We start from the raw sequence: 20,165 nt of genomic DNA, 5'->3' as shown, positions 1-20,165 counted from the left end.
ATTAAGCGGATGTCTCAGGGTTTGCATCCCGCTGCTGTAAATATCGTTTATCTCTGCTGCTCATCCAATAGGAAAAGCCCAGTCAGTCATGTGCAACATTAAATTTATCGGTGCATTTTATGTCCGATTAAGAAGTGTTTTACGGTGTTTTTACAGTCGTATCTGATCACAACTATATCGCGTTAATAATTAATTTCCTTTGTAAAGTAAAAAACCTCAGGAGGAGCAGATCGAGTTTTCTGGGTAAAACTGCACATCAACAAACATCAGCGCCGTTAAAACTTGTTAAACAAAAAAGACTGAATGTAAACAGAAACTCAAAGTTTGGGGGGAAATGACACAGCAACGTAGTTTAGGGGCCCAGAAACAACTTCCTGTTTACCCGACTTTACACGACAGAATACCTGGAATCCACAGGTGAAAAGAAACACACAGAAAAGTGTGAAGTTGGTTTATTTCTAAGTTTGCATGCTGTACAAAATCATGATAAAAGCATAAAAAGACACAAATAACAAACAAAAAAAACTTGGCCCTAAAAACATGAAATAATTACATTTACAAAGTGTTCCTCAGCCTCGTAAAGATATGCTGCTTTCAGAATCCACCACAAATCTACAAATGTACACAGTCAAATCAGTGAGGTAAGAAGATTTGAAATAAAGTTTTAGAAATAAAGTTTTTAAATGTGAGATGGTGCTGCCACCTTCGACTCTAGGTTGCTTCAGTACATCAGATTTTTACGCTAGAAACAAGATCTACTGGCCCAAAACGAGTCACGGCCGTAAAAATACAGAATACGGAGCGAATTTTCTGTACAATATTGCATCGAGTAAAACACAGGCTTAGCCAGCATGTCTGAAACTGCAGTGGGGGCATTTAGTGTGCTGGTCCAGGCACCTTAACAGAAGAAAGTCTACAAAATGGAAAATATCAATATGATATATGTATATATATGTGTGTGTGTGTATGATAATCACAGTTTTGGAAACAAGACTTCTGAAACAGGTAAATGACACTGGTGTTCTACCATGAGAGGATAGATTTTAAAAAGACAATAAAATGCCAAAATATAGGCTATTGGTCAGCAAAAAAGTGTGATCTTATTTCATCTGCTTAAAACCACTAAAAGGCGGTCCTCCGCACATCAAAGGTAGAAATCTAAGGGAAGACAATAATCGACCATCCTCATTTGGCTGACATTAAAGTGAGATAGAAACCCGAAAATAGAGTTTTGCTTGATGGCGCCAGTAAAAAACGTCTGTCGAGCGACGCGACACCGCAGGGTCATTTGCTCCAAGTTGGGGCTACATGGACATGGACTCTAAACTTTCAACAACAACAACAAAAACAACAAAGGCTCGGCCCTCGTTACAGCTCAGCCCGGCCTATGAAAATTCTTGATCGGGTAAGAATGTGAAGAATGTGGAATGTGCCCAACAGGCCAGGCCTGTCCTCTAATGATAGAGACACTGGTTCATAGTGGGGGCTCGGTCTGCGCTCCCTCAGAACCCTCTGAAGGGCCCAGTTAAAGGGGAAACAAAGGGAAACCCACAAGTCTCAGCGGACGTGTCCTTGATCTCCTGCTTTGTTTTTCCGCTCTGCTCTTCTCTCATTTGTTTCCAAAGTTGCCATGGGGGGGGGGGGCTTGAAACATGCTCAAGGCAATTTCACCACCACCACGCAGGCGCCGGCCCTGCCGATGTTGAGAGGGACCTCCTGCAGGCAGACAGAGAGGTTAACATGCAGCAGATCCACTCAGGCTGCCTTCAAAAACAAAGAATTCCATTTTATTTCATGCAGATAAGACGGAGGAAAAAACAGCCGTAGAACAGCCCTGATAGTCTGTGCTCCTGAGGGCATCGCGTCACGGCAGCCCGGCCAGGACAGCTATTTTCTCCAAAGTGGAACGTGCATTGTGATTTTCCTGATAAATCTGAAATGACGAGGATTCTTTCGGACTCGTTTACCTCCGTCCACTCGTTGTTCAGTGCGTCGTAGGACTCCACGGTGCTCAGGTACGACTGGCCATCGTATCCGCCCACGGCGTAAAGCCTGTCGCCCAGCAGGCAGACACCCACCGCGTCCCGGGGGACGCTGAGGGACGACACGGTGGTCCACATGTCCGTCTTGGGGTCGTACCTGAAAACACGAGGGTGCCGGCAGACCGTTGAGGAATCGTTATTGTTGGCCACACGTTGCTTATCAAACATAGATGAAATGTCATTAAATGAAAGGTCATCAGAGTGTTTTTTAAAGTAATTAATATATTCATTATTGGCATGGTATGTTTTAGCATAAATGATATCTCTGTTTTGTGAGTGAATTCTCATTTCAGAGATCGTTCCAGGATAAGACTGTGGCCAGCAGATGGTGCCAGATACCGTAAAATAACCCCTCTGTGGAAGCCGGAAGCTCTTCCCTGCAGGATAACGCAGACATGACTGAGGGACGGGGAGGGGGCGTCAGGGGGAGTCGGGGGTCCCGTCCCCGCCCGGTACTGGATTCTCTTGACTGCACACTCAAACCATTCCAGGGTGCCATCCTCCCCCTCCCGAGACAAAGCAGACACCCACCTCTCCACGCAGTCAGAGAGTCGGGAACAGTGGTTGGAGGCGGGGGCGTCGTGTCCGCCCACGGCATACAGGAAGTTGTTGTAGGTGGCCACGCCCACGCCTCCTCTCCTCTTGGACATGGGCGCGCACATGCTCCACTTGTTGGTGTGCGGATCGAAACACTCCACCGACCTCAGACACGAGCTCCCATCCCGGCCGCCCACAGCGTATAGTCTGACGGAGCAACAAAGTGGGTTCAAAGGTCAAACATCTGAACACACGCACACAACCAGCAGAGCCACCGGATCCTTGGATTCTGACGGGAGAACCGATGACAGAACCGTGACAAAGTGACAGAAAGGACACAGCAGTGAGTGACAGCGAGCGATTCTCAAAGTCTTTCCTTGAGAGTGTTCTCTCCCAGAAAGATCACATCAGTGATTTCTGGCGCTTGTAGCTCACAAGCCCGACAGCAATGAAAAGGGGAGGCTAGGGAAACGCTTTCCTTGTCTATTTTTGACCTAGATGCAGAAATAACTCAGCATCCACTGAATTCTGGATGGAGCCGAACAGCAGCAGCAGCCTCTCTCACACATTTGCCTTAAATCCACTTGAAGCCCCGTGCCTGCCTAAAAACGACAGCGCTTCGCCTTTATAACTCCAGGTGGACTGTTTAAATTAGCAGCCTAATGTGAAATTCCCGGCCTTCATTATGTAGTTTATGGCCTGTTAATGTGATGCGACCGCTCCACACCAGCCTTTCCAGAAGAGCTTACGTAACCGCTGCTTCCAGTCCCAGTTACAGGTTATATTTCCATCGATCATTTTCAGCACAGCGCTCCGCTGCCGTGTTCATTACGTAAGCCAGGATGCTTTCAGAGCGGAGCATTCCTCCTTGACTCTAGGTGTCTGCCTCCGGCTTGTGGTGGCTTCACAGCGTATGTGACAGTGACCTCGGCCTCTGACATATTGCTAAAAAGTTGTAGATCTTCTATAAAAAGGTGGCTTTTTCATTTTGTTGGGGAAGGACCTTACTTTCCGTTGAGCGCCGTGACTCCCATGGTGCTCCTCGGCGTCGACATACTGGCCACGTAGTTCCATTGTCGGGCCTGCGGGTCCCAGCGCTCCACTGTGTTGAGATAGCTCCAGCCATCGTGGCCCCCCACAGCGTACATGGGGCCCTCCAGGACAGCGATGCCTACACAAATAAACCAAAGAGATAGTGTCAATCCTCCAGATGCAGTCACGCAGGTGCATTTGAGGGCTAGCCTGTAGCCGCTACGGTGCCGGACTCCTCCAGCTTGGAAATTATTCCATTCTTTTGCATCTAATTCGATCATAATTCGTTCCGCCGGCGCCAGTAATGCACAAGACAACCACTAGCTTGGATGCTGTTAGAAAATATTCAGACTATATAGGCGCTACAGGCATTAGGGTTTGAGATATTTTCTGCACGAAAGATCAAAGACAACACGGGTAATCTGGACGGTTTGATCTCCTCGCTCGCTGATCCCTCCGACCACACGGGTGGGGGGGTGGAATCGCCCTGCTCTGTAAGCAAGGCCTTCTTCAAGTGTGAATGTCTCTGATATGAGACTCAGCGGTTAGGGAAAGGTACCAGAGAGCCCAACAAGCCCAGCCTGCCCAGCTTTGATAAGGGGAGCGGGTAAATACCCAAACTTTATCTCCAGAAGAAATGTGATTACATGTTTACAGCTGCCCAGCTGTGCATACTGACATTTCTGGTTTTATCACACCGGCTGGAGAACGAAAGCAGGAAACCTTTAAACGGCGGAATAAAGTGACCAGATCATGTTTCACGTTTAGAAAAGTAAATAAATACAGAGAATTGCTCACAAAATGTTATGGGACCTGTTAAGGAGCTTTTAGATAAAACGGTCTTTTGAATTGGGTGCACAGGGGTGGGGGGGGTGGGGGAGTATATAGAGTATTTATTTTAAATTTAGGGCCTTTCTCAAAATCCAGTCACTAACTGAACACACAAATCACTGAAATTCAGGAATAAAGACAAAAAAGGGGCGACTCTATTCATGAGTTTGTAGGTGCCTTGTTGTGACAGCAAACTGGAATTTTACCGTTCCAGATGTGAGTTATGGCGGCATTTCCAACCCCCTCCACTAATAAATCTGTCTGTCTGTAGAGGATCTGTAATCTGCTGCCTCCGTATCCGTGCGATCATCTGGTAATCATTGCGACACACATGCAAGTTGGCGCGCATCAGTTGTTTTGGCTGTTTTGCTGTGATTGTGAGTATGAAAACACGACATCACTTCTGCTTCCATCTTATTTAATGCTCCCTGTTGATGTTCTGAAATCTCCTACTGATTTATTTCTGGCTGCAAAACATCTGTCAGCCACCGGGGTTCGATTTGCAGACGTGGGGCTCATTTTTAAGGTTATTTATTAAAAACACAAAGAAAAGGGGGAAGAAAATCAGTGGAAAATGGGAACTGCTCCAGAAGTTAAATGCAGCAGTGTTGTTTTTCCAGAACAAAATTAATGAGAAAACAGAAACAGTTGTTGTTTGATTATAGCCTGAAGACTGTTTTATGGAGTCTGCAAATGACCTCAGCGGAACTCTGATCATTCTAGTATAATCATTTATTATTTATCCCAGAGGAGAATGGAAAGTGAGATAGAGAGCTTAACAATAGGATAGCTGATTAGATACTAGTTGATTAAACAACATTAAATCCAGCACTTTTGATGGTTAGCTCTCATTGTGATGATAAAATAGATTTTTCTGAGTTATTAGAGACGACCAGGGACAGACGGAGTGGGTCTGGAAGCACACATCTGGCTTGATCATAGGGTGTACCTGAAAATATGGAACATTTGATTCCTATTTGTTTTTGCTGGCTGCTCTCCTGATTTAGTGGGGATGCATCCATCCATCCACCTACTGTTAACTACAAATTATTCCGAATCAAGGTCTCTGGGAGCGCTGGGGACTGGAGTCAGACCTTCTTCCACCTTCTGTACCAGCACTCATTAGGTTATTCATCCCTTAATTAATCCACATATTTAGTAAAATCTCTTCTGGACACTCACCAAGTCCGTGTCTGTGAGTTGACATTGGCGGCATGGTGGACCACACGTTGTTATCTGGGTTGTAGCACTCCACCATGTTGGACGTCTTGAGTCCGTCCCTCCCTCCGACCACATACAGCTTGTTGTCTATCACCGCCACGCCGAACTGCAGCCGCCGCCCGTTCATGACTCCCACCTGGACCCAGGTGTTGGTGCGGAGGTCGTACTTCTCGATGGTGGTGGAGCCTGGAGTCACATACACATTAAAACATTTGAGTCACGACTTCAGGGGGGTGGACGGACGCCGCGGGCGGATGTCGCACCTTTCGTGGCGTCCATCCCTCCCACGGCGTACAGCGCGCCCACCGTGGACTTTCTGGGTTTGGTCCTCGGGCTCTGGAACATGGGACGCCTCTCAGGCAGAAGATGGTACTTCATGGCCTCCATCAGTAGCTTCTGGCATTCCAGATCATCAGAGAACATCTTGTTGTTTTCCAGATCAGCGAGGAGCTGCGAATCCAGAGAAAACCCAGATTAGAGGAGGATTTCTTCAGTCAGTCCTGCTGCTCAACACAGATAATCCCCCAGATTTCTGTAGTCCTCCTTCTTCTTTGCTGTGCACAGTACGTATATAATTTCCACAAGGTGGAAAAGTGTTGCTCAAGCCAGCACATGTATAATACAACGCACAATTAGAACACAACGACCTTAGAAACCATCGAGAACAAGAACTGTGGATGTAAAAAGACCAACTGTGCAGCCATTAAAGAGATTCATCACTGAAACATCTGGAAATTGCTTAAATTCAACGTCAGATTTATTCAGATCTTTCTGTAGATTCACCCAAGATTAATTAGCACTGTTTGTGTGTTGTCTTAATACAGCATTTGGTTTTCCATCCTCTTGGCTAAAAGCATTTGTTTACTTCCTTTATCTCGCCCTATTAACATAAACTGAATATGACTCATACAGGTTCAGGGAATTTTTGCAAAAACGATTTCACAACTTCCTGTCATTTACATACAAAGCAACACAAATCCTGCATAAATATTCAAATAACTGCAAAAAAAGAACAAAAAACGTTTTCTGAATCTGCTCCGGCGGCTTATTTACTGCAAAGAAGAGAATTTATATAAACAGCGAGGACAAAGAAGAGTCATGACAGATTTGCTTTCAGGCAGCATTATCTCTATCCCCCTTCGCCCGCTCCCTCACCTGTGGAGGAAGAAGAGGCAGTCGGATGAAGGCCAGAAGCAGCCCGAGGTCCTGCTGTCGGTTCTGGACGTCGTGGCGCACCCACATCATCAGGGCTTGGAAAATGGTTTCCTCGTCGGGGACGTTGATGTCATCACTGGAGAGCAGCTTAACTATCTCCGCCGTGGGGAGCAGCAGAAACTCCTGGTTCTGAATGACCTCCAGGAAGTGTTCCTGGCGCACGGAGGAGCGGCGGACGCAGGCAGCCGTCGTTCATCAGCCGGGGGCCCCAGACAAGGACAGACAGGGGACAAAAATCAGCACGGGGAGAAAGAACTGATGCAGAAACCCTCGTCCAACTCTTCCCATGACAATGTCATCTGTTTTCGCTCAGCCGAGTAAATAAAACGATCCACTTATCAGGCCACAAATCAATCTGGCGGCTGCGACAAGAAATGAGGAGCCTCTTGTCAGGCTTACAAGGCCCAAAAACTGCTGATCATCATGTCAGCGTGGCGTAATTACAAGCTTCTTTAATGAGAAACAGGAAAGCAATCCAAACTAATGTTGCCATAGCACATTGGCGTCTTGGTTCATTCTCTAGACAGAAGTTACGCAGTACTGGCTGCATCTTCAAGGGCACCGTCACAAGACCGATCTTCCAGCAGTGATGCTAACGTGATTCTCACATCATGTTCATCATTAAAAGCATGAAATCCAAATACATAATCACGGCCTGTTTCCTTTGAGGAAGCAGCTAGCCGCTAGCGGAACAACTATGGCAGGTCAGGCAGGCGCTGCCAACGGATGTTCTCGGATGACTAAAACAAGCCCATTATTGATCATCAAGTCGCAGCAAATTACGGAGTCTTAGTCCAATCTATTAGGAGAGCGTAGCGCATGCAGCCTATTAATGAGGGTCATCTATTGATCTGTTGTGGGTGAAATTCCGCCCAACGCTTGGATGTTGTTTTAAACTAATTATACCTAATTACCAGCCCGACTCTGCAGGCAGCTTAATTGAACCCACCGCCAGTTTTGTTTCATAACCGTTTTGAGGGGAGCATTTTCTAGAGGCCGGCGAGCTCTTTGGAGGGTAAACTGCCCGGAAAACAAGAGCAGTGAGGGGAGAGGATAATAAGGCATTTATCTACGGCAGGAGAGTCGTTGTGGAGCGCTGGTAGGATGGACTAATTAAAGCAGAGACAGACAGGCAGGCAGGCAGGCAGCAGGCAGGCAGGCAGACAGACAGACAGACAGACAGACAGACAGACAGACAGACAGACAGACAGACAGACAGACAGAGATCTGATCTCTTCATTAAGGAAGCAATAATGGCAGATTGACCTCGGATGCCTTCATCAACCTGGAGATTTGAGATTATCAAAACATAACGCCCTCGGCTCAGAACACAGACGATGGACTTCCAGGAAGCTCCCGGCTCTCTCTGCTCATTACCAAAGTGATTGAACAGGAAGTTGGCCCTCTTGTGCTGCCCGGTGATTAGATTAACCCCTCGCTCCCGGACGGAGTGTGCGTAAACAGGCCAAGCAGATGTCCTTCAGGAGATAAGGCACGACTCCCGCTGCCACTCCTGCCCACTGGAGTGATATTATCTGACAAATGTGCACATGAATCTTAATCCAAAGCAAATATTCCTGCATCCCCCCCCCCCCCCCCCCCCCCCCCATTCTCACAGGTCTGGCAGGCGCAATAATCAATGTGTCGCTACGTGGTTTTTCATACCCGCGGTCACATAAGCAAATTAGAGGAAGTGACAGCATGAAACTATTCCATTTCTATTCAAATGCGCTGGGCACCAATTTCTCAGCTGAAATGAGATTTTTAGGGGGCCCAGATGGAAATATGAGGTCAGGACAGCGTATTAAAGTAACCCCGACTGATTCTTGCCAAAAATATTCCACCGTGTTGAGTGCATTTTACCAAAGCTTAATGAAATCCATGATAATGTCTGAAACACCAACCCCGAAATGGTGTCGAGTGGAAACCCCGCTGCTATCATTAGACTGGGTCAGACCTCATTTGCCTCACTGAGAAAGCTTTTATGTAAAAGTTTAATTAAACCGAATATTTAAACGCTATACCGTTGAAGCACAGCTGCACTTGTGTATTCATGCCATGAAGAGTGGGGAGTGTTACTAAAAAATAAATAATTCAGCCCACCCATCCGTGTAAACAGGCCCTGGCTCTATTAGCGTTCCTACCATGGTGTAGTTATGGGCCACGTTCAGCAGGTCCACGCAGCCCTGGGCATCCGCGAAGGAGCGTATGCCCAGGCAGTTGGAGGGATGCAGCTGTTTCATCAGGAAGTTGCAGCAGACCTGGATGACCTGCGAGAGCTGAAGGAGGCACGCCGCCGCCAGCAAGCTCTCGATGGTCTCCTCTTTCAGCTCAAGGACACCTACAATGTCAGGACAATCAAAAAAACACACACACACACACACGCCGCGCAGGTCAGGGGCAGAGGTGGGCAAAAACAGCTGCGCAATCAAGTTTTAAATCAGCGTGGGGCGCAAACCGACAGAGAAGAATGCTCATTAACCGGACCGTTATGCTGCAGCACAAGAGGGTGTCGTTATGTTGTTCCATCCTCTTTTATGATTAAAATGGGAGCCCTGTTTTATTGTTTCAAGCAACATTTTTTTTCTCATTCAACAAGCAGCACAAAGTGGATTTGTCTGGTAAAATGAGCTGCTGCCCAGCCCCCGCTGACGGACGGCTTCATCGATTGTGTTTAATCTCGCTGGATTTCAGACGTCTCATAACCGCTTACGAGAGCTGGCGAGCGTCTTTACGAGCACTCACCGGTGTAGGCGAAATGAACCAGAGATCTGAGGGCCTCCGGATCCACTCCCTCCATCTTGATCTCCTCCTGCTTGGCCTCTCTGACGTCACTGGTGAACATAGCTGCAAAGTAGTCCGACACGGCGCTCAGGACCAGCCTGCCGTAAAAATTCATGGAATTAGCAGAAACGTACGAGACTTATGGAAGAAAGACACACGTGGAATGTTTCAAGTGTTCGGGGAATCAATCGACCAACATAAGGAGATGGAATCACGGGAATGCAGCGTCTGGAAGGACTCCATTTTGACTCTACAGGCATTTGGCAGCATCCTAAGTGTGTTTAAAGGTGAAATAAATAGAATATGGGGAGCATTATGCTGTTGAATTTAATCTGGCATAAACCCCGGGCGTGTCTGGGGTGTCAAAACAAATAAATCCAATCCTATTTTCTCTTGAAACAGCAGGTGCGCTGGATGCCGTGTGTTTTGCGAGCGCTTTGGTGAAAGACCTGCAAGTTAGACACTGTTGACACCAACAGTGCACACAGGCGCACAGCAACACACAGCAGACCGGCGCTCCAGAGGGTCTGTGTTGTTTCACTGGACAAAACACGACAACGCGACAAAAACAATCAGCAAAAGCATCTTTGCACAGTAACATTTACACCCCGACCACAGTAAGATGAGTCCGGATTAAAACACGATTGGTCCTAGTCTCAGAACAAAGCAGCTGTGTTTCCTGCCCAGTGAATCCAGCTGATCCGAATCGGCCTGTGGACTGCCGCGCGTGAACATGTAGCCAGTAAACCTGCAGCTTTGAAGCACTGAGATGTTCTTCGATCTCTACCGTCCGGCCGTACGTGCACGGATCGACCCGGCGGCTCCCGCGGTGCATCACAGAACTCTTCCCTTTGTCAGATGTGAGGAAGTGCTGGGCTGCAGTGCAATGAAATTTTGAAGAACCTGACCTAAAGTTGTTGCAGGGATTTAATAAAAAATGACCATTTTTTTCTGCGGTTTCAGAGTTTCTTTGGATCTGACGTGAGGTCCAGTCTGAAACCTGAATTAACCATTCAATGAAATCACTTCGGAGTGGGCGGGAACAAAGTCAACGCGGTTGTGATTAATGAAACCAAGCCAGCAGATGCTCCGCCGCCAACCTGTGAGCTGGTATCTTGTGATCCCCCACTATCAAGAGAACGTCGCACAGCTGCTTGTGCTGCAGGTACATCTCCATCTTGCGGAACGTCTGCTCTGCATGATTTGTGGCCTGGAAAAACTCATCAGAGGAGTTGGTGCTCATCCTGGGGAAGTTGCTCAAAGCCAACCTGTGTGAAAACAAGCAGAACGAAAGCAGAGGTGCTGAGTGCATGTTTTACCCTCGCTTTTGATTCTCGGTGTAGAATAACTTAATGGTACACGTGGTAATAAAATATAAAGGCCCCAGTCATTAAGACGATTTCTATTCTGAGCCGCATATTAATTAATTCCACTTACTCCTACATCTCCCTGGAAATTACCATGAAGAAGTGAAAAAGCCGAGCAGGGCGAGATAAACAAGTCATTGAGCACACAAAAAAGGCTTATTTGGACACATGGCAGTCCTAATCCCTGTATTCCCTCTGGTGTATTTCCATCTTTATTGCCAGGCTAAGCTGAATTTAAAACTGTTACTAACTAAACTCTGTGCATAAGTGGATAACTAAGAGCTGCCATCCAATGGGGACGAGCAAGCCGTACAATCCGCCGTTCCAGACAGCATTTTCCAGCGCCCGGGCACGCACGTCTTTGTGTCAGCTCTCATGTGTGCACATATCTGTGCATGCATGTGTGTTTTCCAAAGATGGGGACTTAACGGGTAAATAAGCCTGCTCCTGTCGGCATTGTAGTCCGGCTGAGACCCTGTCCCTGCGGGCTGTTAGATTACACGCTGTTTTACAGGAATCAAAGTAATCCCTCAGACTCCTGGCAAATAACGCGGCCACGTCAGCCGGCGTCCTTCAAAGATCGAGTCGACTCATCGACATTCAGGCTTGTTTGTGGCTCCGCACCAGCAGGCCGGAGTCGTCTCTTTGAGGAAATTCACCATCTCGTGGTGAACCCGCTCTAAGAAGCCCTGACAAATAGATCCGGGCGCTATGTAAAGCCACTCTTAATGTTCCAGTGAAGTGTGGTTCAGCAGTATCGGCACATACAGGTCGGAAGGTTGGAGGTTGGGAAGGGTGTCCATTGATGTCCTGATTACTGGGCTGTTACAATTTTTAAGCCAGCTGACTGGATTTGTCCCGTTTGGTTGCCAAAAAAAAATCAACAGTTTTCCTCTGGGAGCAGTTTTAATTGCCTCGTGGACACTGTGGCTGCCTTTTAGCGTAATTTTTTGTGAGATTTTTTTTTGTTCCCCTGTAGCAGTAATTTATTGCTCTGTCACGATAATTCCCCACTGACTCTGCTGTTGTGGAGAAGAACGCCAAACAAGACGGAATAAGCAATGAAGGCCATAAAACCCAGATCCACTGCCTTTGTATTGGCTCGGAGGATTGCCGCAAGGTTTTTTTTCCCCTCGCCTACCAATCTCTTAGACACTAATTGCTTCGGCACCATATTCCAAGGAGCCGTAAATTTTTCCGAGGTTTATGTTTCCCCTCTCAGTTGAGGGCTGGATCATCGCAGGTACAGCCCAATTTTATTGAGGCACTAAACTCCCAGAACGCCTCGCTCCCGCAAAGACGCTGAAGGGCTACTGCAGAACACTGCACATTACATTACAATTCCAAAACAGCCGCCCAGCCTAACAGGGTCCATAGATTTCTTTTGTGATCTCTTTCAATGTGCCAGCTTGCATTATTGAGATGGTAGGTTTGACTAATGGAATGCTGAGCCTCCATTTCCAACCTCATTCGATGGTTCCTCCCCTCAGCACATCACCGGAAATTTCATCCTCACACCCTGGCAAAGATATCATAATGACACTGAGTGAAGCTAATCTGGGGGAAGAATCTACCTGAACAGACATGAAAACACCATTTTATACAACATGAAAGATCGATGTTTTCCATGCTGCAATCCCCAAAGATCACAAACATCCAAAAAAGCCAAAACCAAGTTAAGCCACCAGATATGAGAATATTAGCACATCTCTTTATAACATCATGTACAGGTTCCTCTATTTTTTTGTTCGCACTATCCGCACTGACTGTCATTGTCCTGTACTGAGACTGCCCCCCTAACATAAATACTTTGATGACTCCAAAATGTGACTTCCGACAGCCCAGATTATCCCCGAGCTGTGAGAGGTTGTGAGTCAGACATGCTGAGAACTTCAGTCTTTTTCTTACTTGTGTCAACTTTATCCCTGTACAAAAGGGAACGGCAGCCAGCTCCAGAAGGGAAATGTCTCTTTCAGAGTGGATTAGAACTCCCGAAGACTGCAGAGTAGCTCGGGATGAGCTGAGGCGCTAACAGCTGCTACAATGCCTGGTACAGCATGTGTCAGGTCTATAGGTGCCCTCAAATCTCAGCCCATCTAGAGTAGACCTACTTTCTGCTTTGTTTGGAGGGTGCGTGGAGCAAACACCCCCACACCGCGCTCTGCTCGTTAAAACTGCCACTATCAAAGACAATATAATGAGATGCACATTTTAGTTGGAGTTAGTATGATAAGAAGGCTATTTACGCTATTTATGAAAACAATGCCTTGTAATAAAGTTTTACCTCAAGTTACCCCCCCCAAATAAAAAGTCAATTTCAGATTCGACAGTGGATGTTTATGCCAAAAGCAAAATAGTGAACAGTGCTGCTGAAATCCTCCCCAACTCAAAGTGGGAGCGGGGCATTGATTTGCAGCCCTCAGCAGAGTGAATATGGCTGTAAATACCCCGTTGTAGCATCACATTAAACACTTTAGTGCATGAAAACACATGCCTCCTTCGTGATGCGGGCTGAAGAGCGAACTTGAATATCTGCAAAAGTAAATATTGTTCACGGGGAAGAGAGGAGGATTTTAGCAGAATGCTTTCTGGGGCAGGAGCGCTTCGGAATTTGTTGACATTTTCACTTGGCGATCTGCAGCAAATTAATGGATCCTGAGTGATCACAGTTGGATACAGTAATTTTAATACTGTATTTAAATTTATAGACCTTCAGATTATTGAAGTGAGCGCCTCAGAACGCAGCTTGAACAGTCTCACGGGGTTATAGGAACATTTATGGGATGCCTGAAAACGGCACCAGGCTGTGGTGGCTGCTGTCTTCTCAGGGAGGTTTCACTAGAACCTAGAACTGCGGGGATGTTCTCCACTTTAAAAATCTGCTGCATCTCTGCTCTACTCTTCAAAGCCCTCGGCAGAGGCAAAGAGAAGCGCTGCTAACTTTAGCCTCCCGTTAGATAGCGTCTCTGTGTACAGAATGCTAATTGGTAAAAGTTAAGGAGCATTCAGGACCCATTAAATTTGTTTGCAAATGAAGCCACTCAAGAATCTCAGCCTGGGATCACGCAGCTATGTCAGCATAAGATGCAGGTCTGCGACGTCACCAGGCAGCCGACTAACACCTGAATTACAGCTGTTGACACAGTGAGGAGGATGTGGCCATATTTCTTTCTCAAGGTGATGGAGACAGAGAGGGGGAAGAGAGGAAGCGTCGAAATCATTCAAAGTAAAAGCCCGCTGACACGGGCCTCTGTTTGTGTCTGTGCTGGATGGGGTCAGGGTTTCCATTCCTTGTGGGTTAAATTGTCATCTGTATTCTGCCTATGATAGGAGGAGGTGACCTGGATGAGCGAGAACAACTCTAAAGAGGGTATCGATATGTAGGGGCAGCGGGAGCGACGGTGTTATGTTCTCCTCATTCTAGTTTGTGGATAAACCTGTCAGTGGAAAGAAAATGGTTATCTGACAGTCATAAAAAGGCTAATGTCGATGGACTAACATGGCATAAAGGAGTCACTGATGCTTTGAGAACATTTGTAATGCTCATAATGTCAGTTGTGATGTTTGCAGCCACGTAAACTTCGTCTAAAATCTGTTTCACATTGATGCGCGACATCTCATTGACTAAAGTGGAGAGCTGGAAATAGCGAAGGGCCACTGAGACATGGTTTCTATGAATAATCTGTGAATGAGTGAGCGACAGGCCAGCTCAGGAAAATGACTGACACCATTTTCTCCAGCCGCAGTCAGACGGCAAAAACTTTCAGACGTTGCCTCTTTTCACAAGCAGCAGAACTCGTTCCTTCATTCTGCCTTAAGGGATTCTGTCAATTTACAGTATGTGTCATGGATTTATGACGTGAGACGTAATAAGGCCACCCAGCCGGTGCGGCAAATGAATGTGCATATCTCAGACGGTGACAGGCACACACATCTGCTTAGCTGGAGATGAAAAATGAAAGCCAGCAGGGTGTCGCGCAGTCATCGGCCACACGATGTTATCGGCCGCAATTTATCCAGACTGCAGTTCTCAAACAGGGCTTTGACTTCAAGCTGCACCATTCATAGTTCCTGGAGGTGCGAGGCAGCAGATACATTCATTCAAGGATTATATCTATATATGAAAGGAGAGGAAACCACTCCAATGGAGCTCAGCTGGGTACAGTGTGTATGTTATGTCCGAGTGGCTTTAATATTTTAGTATCACTGTCATATGATGATTTCTCTCTACTTTACATGGACAGGATGAAGCCAAGGTCCCTCCAGAGAGCCAGAGAGATACACATTTTTACCGAGGGAGGCATTTTTTATGCATGCGCCTTTCACACGCGGGAACCCTGAAAACATCTGCCAATTATACCAACACGGAGGGCCGGTAGTCAAAATTGGATCTTAACTCGGAATTATTCATGTCGACGTCTGTGGTACTCCAAGAGTAGTGTTGGGATGTAGAGATTTGGGAGTGTGTGAGCGTTTGTTCAACAAAGGGACACTTCCCATTGTTGCGTCACCAGGTGAGCAGAACAAAAGCTCTGAGCTCTAAGGCAGCGGAGCTCAGAGGAACGATCGCCTTCGAATGTCACAGGCGAGATAAAAGGAGACTTTCATCATCTGTGCGAGGCGCTGTTAGTGTACTACAACACCCCCCCAACCCCCCCACCCCACCACCACCACCACCACACACACACACACACACACACATTATAACCTATTTACTTCCTGGAAGTGTATGGGCTCTCATACAGGAGGCGGGGTTTAAAAGTAACATTTCTTTATCTGAGATTTGGCATCATTGAGTATATAAATGTGTTTGGAAATTAATCTCCTAATTCCAAAATCAGATTGTTTATACTGTGCTTCCTTCCAGAGAATCCCGGCGATGGTTCCCTCAGTACTTGTATGATTCCTCACTTTTATCTCTTCCCGTGTTTAGAATTGTCTGGCTGTCCATGTCGGCTCAGACCACAACACAATGCGGGGTGCAGGAGAAGCCCCAGCACTGAATAATTAAAGGGCCGCTTTTATTGGTGTGTCAAGCCTGACATGCTGTGGACGGCGAGCTGTCCCCAGGTGATCCATGGTGTCAGCTGCAGAGCTTTGGAGAGAGAGAGAGGAAGAGCGCGGCTGCATGCATGATTTAAGAGGGGCCTTAATGAAACGATCAGAATGCAAGATCAGAGAGCTAATATTGAAAGGAGTTCAAGGTGCAGGGAATGGGTGTATTTAGTAAAACACAAAGAAAAAAGTCATTTGGATGTGTGCTGCTGGCCCCGTGTGCGGGGGTGATGCCTCAGGGTTCCTACAGTCTCATTTAGATGTAGATTTTATTTATTGCTACAGTTTTTATGGAACACCGGGGAAGCCGCAGGTTCATCCCTTAGTCCAGTAGCTGCTAAATGAATAAACATGATAAATCTGTCTCTCCCCACATCCAGTCAGAGTCATACCTCTCTCTGGCCTCCACCTCCGCAGGTTCCTCTGTTCGGTTCTTCTCAGCCTCCTGGCCAGTGGTGACATCCTCTTTCTTTTTGGAGCATGGTGAAGAGCAGCTCTTTGAAGAGTCCTCTTTGACCTGGAGACCCTGAATGTCCTCCTGCTGCTGGTGCCATGACTGCTGTCCCGCTCTGACACACACAGGTGTGGGTCCTGGAGTGGGCACCAAGATGCTGTGGACCGGGCTGTTGGTCTTCCGTAGTCCTCCTCTTTCCCGTGAGTGGCTCTTCAGCCTGCCCTGCACGGGCGTCCCTCTGTGGTCGAGGCCATCCTGTTGGATGTATCCTCCAACTCCTCCAATGCCGCCGCCCCCGCTGCCGGCAGAACCTTGGGACGAGTGACTGAACCAACGCCAGCGGAGCCTGAGGATCTGCTTCACATCAAATTCCTTCTTCCCCGACACAGACATCCTCTTCTGGGTTTGGAGACGAAGGCTACGGTGTGTTGAATCTCCAAAATCATGGAGATGAGAGGAGCGAAGAGCTTTGGTCCCGGTCCCCACTGTCTAAGGGAGCCTCTGCTGTTCCGCTACTTCCTCACTGATATCATGACCTCCTCCCTCCTCCCGCTTTTGCTCCTCGGTTGTGCTTTTAGTGCAAATGAAGAGCGGTCCTCTGCAGCTTTTGTTCCTGTGACTGAGACTCCGACCCTCCCTCCAAGTCTACCTCGCTGTTTTTCTTCCTCGCTCCTTCCCTCCCGCGCCGACGCTCTTCCTGCTGCTGCTGCTGCTGCTGCTGCTGCTGGAACTGAGTTAATGCACACGCATGATCCACACACCCGCCCCATCACCTCCCCTGTTTTGCTTTCTCTCTCCGCCCTCTCACTCATTCCCTCTGTCTCTGCACACACAACTACCCACACACAGAAAGAGAGAGAGAGAGCGAGGGAGAGAGAGGGAGAGTGTGTGAGGATAAATGTTTAAAACTTGTGTATGTGTGTGTGTGTGTGCGCGCGCGCCATGCACACGCATGCGTGCGGGTGTGTCTGTGTGTGGGTGTGTGCGCGCACGCGTGTGTGTGTGTGTGGTGATAACAGGGTTGCCTGCTCTTGCTGCAAGGGGGAGGTGGGCCATCACCAAGCCTGGATGATGAGGTCACACCTTAACCAAGTAAATCACCGCTTGCTCAAGGGGGGAGTCTGCTACTATCTATACAGTAATGTCAGGGTTCGCAGGAGGCTGTACTGCATTGTGGGAAGTGTGAATACAAATGCACCTTATTCCATAAGCAAAAAAATTGCCGGGGAAGGGGGGGGGGGGGGGCTCATAACTTGCTCATAAATTACCAGCCCGGATCAATACAAACACGTCCACAGAGAAGTGAAATGTGTATGGAGCTGATATACGTGTGGTGTCTGCCACTCACACATCAAACAGAATCCCGTGGGGAAATGTCTCGGCATATGTAGTCACGCCGGGGAAAGAAATTTAAAAAAAATCCTTCTCTCTGTCTCAAAATCCCTCCACTATAACGAGTGAGGTTCAGATGAACCTTCAAGGTCAGTAAGCTGTCTCATTTCCAGTCCAGGCTACAGAAAACAGTCAAAAATAGATCCAGCTTTTCCATAAGCTTAGTATCAGACGCACGCCTGCGCACGCACCACCGCTGCTGCTAATTCAGAGTGCACGACTTCAACCACATTTCAAAGGTGTGGGGACAGTGGATCATGGGACTAATTCTGCAGAAACATGGGCAAATAAAAATGGGGTGGTGGTAGAAATCCTGCTGTGCAGCATTTTCAGCTGAAGGTCTTTCATGGAACCACAACTAATGACCCTTTTTTGAGCTTTAAAATGAACGAGCAGCTAACATACTTCTGCATCCAAGAGCCAAATGCTGAATTATTAATAAATGTTATTCAGTATATATTTTGAACGGCATTCTGTTTTGTTGGCCCCACTGGGAGCAATAGACATCACCTTACTGTGGAAGGAGATAATTGAAAGTGCTGGTTTATACACAGCAGTGGTTCAGTCCGTTAAGGTGCTTTTTTCCCTTTAATGGTATCTTGGTTTGCTTCTTGAACCTTGACCTTTAACATTTGCTGCTTCACCACTGGAACAGTGATAAATGTCAAAACCAAATGTCTCCTTTTTTTTCTAAAAGGCGCAGTATTAGAACCGATGTTTATTGATCCCAGGTTTATGTACAGGTTTACATCGAGAGTATTAAATAACATGATAACCTTTCAGTCATATCCTACAGTAAAATGCAGTGAAACACTAGTGCTGCTAACAGAGCTCTACTAATTAGGAGACAGATCTATTAGCTGCTTGTGTTACAGAAAAAACAGCAGACATTGAGCTGTTAGCATCTTGCACTTTAATTGAAAAAAAAGTCTTTTGTGCTTGATGTGCATTTGTCGTGGAGGGAGTTTGATATAAAAATCCACTGTTGAGCTGCACTGAACCGCATGCATGATGAATAAAGTCAAAGCATCTGTAGAGTATGCATTTTTTTAAAGAAATAATGCTTTGCTTCAGTGCAGTTACATTAAAGCTGATTACACATGAATCGATTTGCACCACATTGTAGAGCACACGGGGGTGGGGGTCTTCTCTGGGCAATAACATGGCTGCAAACTCTATGCATCATAATAACGCAGATCTATTAAAATGACATATGATCGAATGTAGCAACAAGCCACAACTGTAGCCGTTTTATTCTTCTAGCTGGAGTCAAGGACGCCATCTGCTGCACTCTGCATGATACATGGGATGCCGAGTATCAGACAGCTGCCATGCACACCACCATAGTCTAATGTCTGCGCTATAGAACAAAGGGAAAAGCAAGACGATCCACAGGTACCTTTCCAGAGTTATCAGTCGCAAAGAACCGCGACCTTTCAACTGTGACATTGCGGTCGATGTCACGGCTGGAGGGAAAGCCCAGCTTTGGTTACGGGATAACGTAGGTCAGGGAATGCATTTTTAATGGCAAACACGACCCAGTGCAGCGGAATGTCATCTCATATTCATCAGCGTTAATACAGCATCCGTGTTCGGAAAGCAGCCGAGCACTAACATGCTGCTGTGGTGCCCCTGAACTGACGCGAAGACGCCTGCAATCAGGCCACGGTAACAACAAAAGGCCTTTCACTCGCTGTGGAGATCAGGTGGAAAGTTGAAATCCATAGAAAAGAGCTACATTTTAAGACTACAAGGAGATAATGCTGTGTCACCGGCCGGATCAATTGCACTTCACTCATATTGAGTCAAGATCTACTTCAGCTCTCTTGTAGCAATACTTTTGCCCTCTTACCTGAGTTATCGAGCAGAAGACTCGCCACCATTCAAACAGTCAAGATGGCTTCGAAACTGGGCGCCCACGACAAACCTCACGGAACGTGTTCTGAGCTGTTCCACCTCCTTTGCTCCTCCTTCAGCACAAAAAAGCCCACACCATTTGTGTGTCCAGAAAGGAAGCTGGTGTTTTCCTATTCTAAAGGAAACTGCTGATAAGTTCTTTCCTTTGCTCGACAACAATCGCGTTCAAGCACACAGGAACTCTGGGATCACATCCTGCTTTTCAAACAAAGACCGCTCTCACAAAAACCTTCGAAAAACAACACTTTAGGGCATTCACCTTCATTCTGACAACAATCCCATTCTTGATAATAGCCAAAATATATTTGTGCATATCAC

At 47.0% G+C, this 20,165-nt stretch overlaps 1 protein-coding gene across 2 annotated transcripts; it reads right to left on the bottom strand.

Annotated features, from left to right (window-relative positions):
- Nucleotides 1-437: 437 nt before the first annotated feature.
- klhl4 (kelch-like family member 4) lies at nt 438-19,934 on the bottom strand. Of its 2 annotated transcripts, none has more exons than XM_057042787.1 (11): nt 19,783-19,934; nt 10,763-10,930; nt 9,624-9,760; nt 9,023-9,219; nt 6,819-7,031; nt 5,927-6,113; nt 5,625-5,849; nt 3,588-3,750; nt 2,574-2,786; nt 1,968-2,139; nt 438-1,716 (listed from the first exon to the last, which is right to left on the bottom strand). In XM_057042787.1, the coding sequence occupies exons 2-11, from the start codon at nt 10,903-10,905 to the stop codon at nt 1,657-1,659; spliced, it is 1,710 nt and encodes a 569-aa protein (XP_056898767.1). In that variant the 5' UTR covers nt 10,906-10,930; nt 19,783-19,934; the 3' UTR covers nt 438-1,656. The 2 variants fall into 2 exon arrangements, with proteins under 2 accessions (XP_056898767.1, XP_056898766.1); XM_057042786.1 differs by lacking the exon at nt 19,783-19,934 and adding an exon at nt 16,477-17,313.
- Between the last annotated feature and the right edge of the window lie 231 nt (nt 19,935-20,165).

The sequence above is a fragment of the Takifugu flavidus genome, chromosome 9, assembly GCF_003711565.1.
Source record: "Takifugu flavidus isolate HTHZ2018 chromosome 9, ASM371156v2, whole genome shotgun sequence".
NCBI lineage: Eukaryota > Metazoa > Chordata > Actinopteri > Tetraodontiformes > Tetraodontidae > Takifugu > Takifugu flavidus.
This window is presented reverse-complemented; position numbering and strand designations above follow the sequence as displayed.

What these genes read in the sequence shown, in the direction of transcription:
- klhl4 (XM_057042786.1), bottom strand. Translation starts at nt 16,931, where the DNA reads ATGTCTGTGTCGGGGAAGAAGGAATTTGATGTGAAGCAGATCCTCAGG. An exon ending in GAGGTGGAGGCCAGAGAGAG is followed by an intron (nt 10,931 to 16,476) that starts GTATGACTCTGA and finishes GTTTTCACACAG; the next exon opens with GTTGGCTTTGAGCAACTTCC. An exon ending in CTCTCTGACTGCGTGGAGAG is followed by an intron (nt 2,140 to 2,573) that starts GTGGGTGTCTGC and finishes TCGTGTTTTCAG; the next exon opens with GTACGACCCCAAGACGGACA.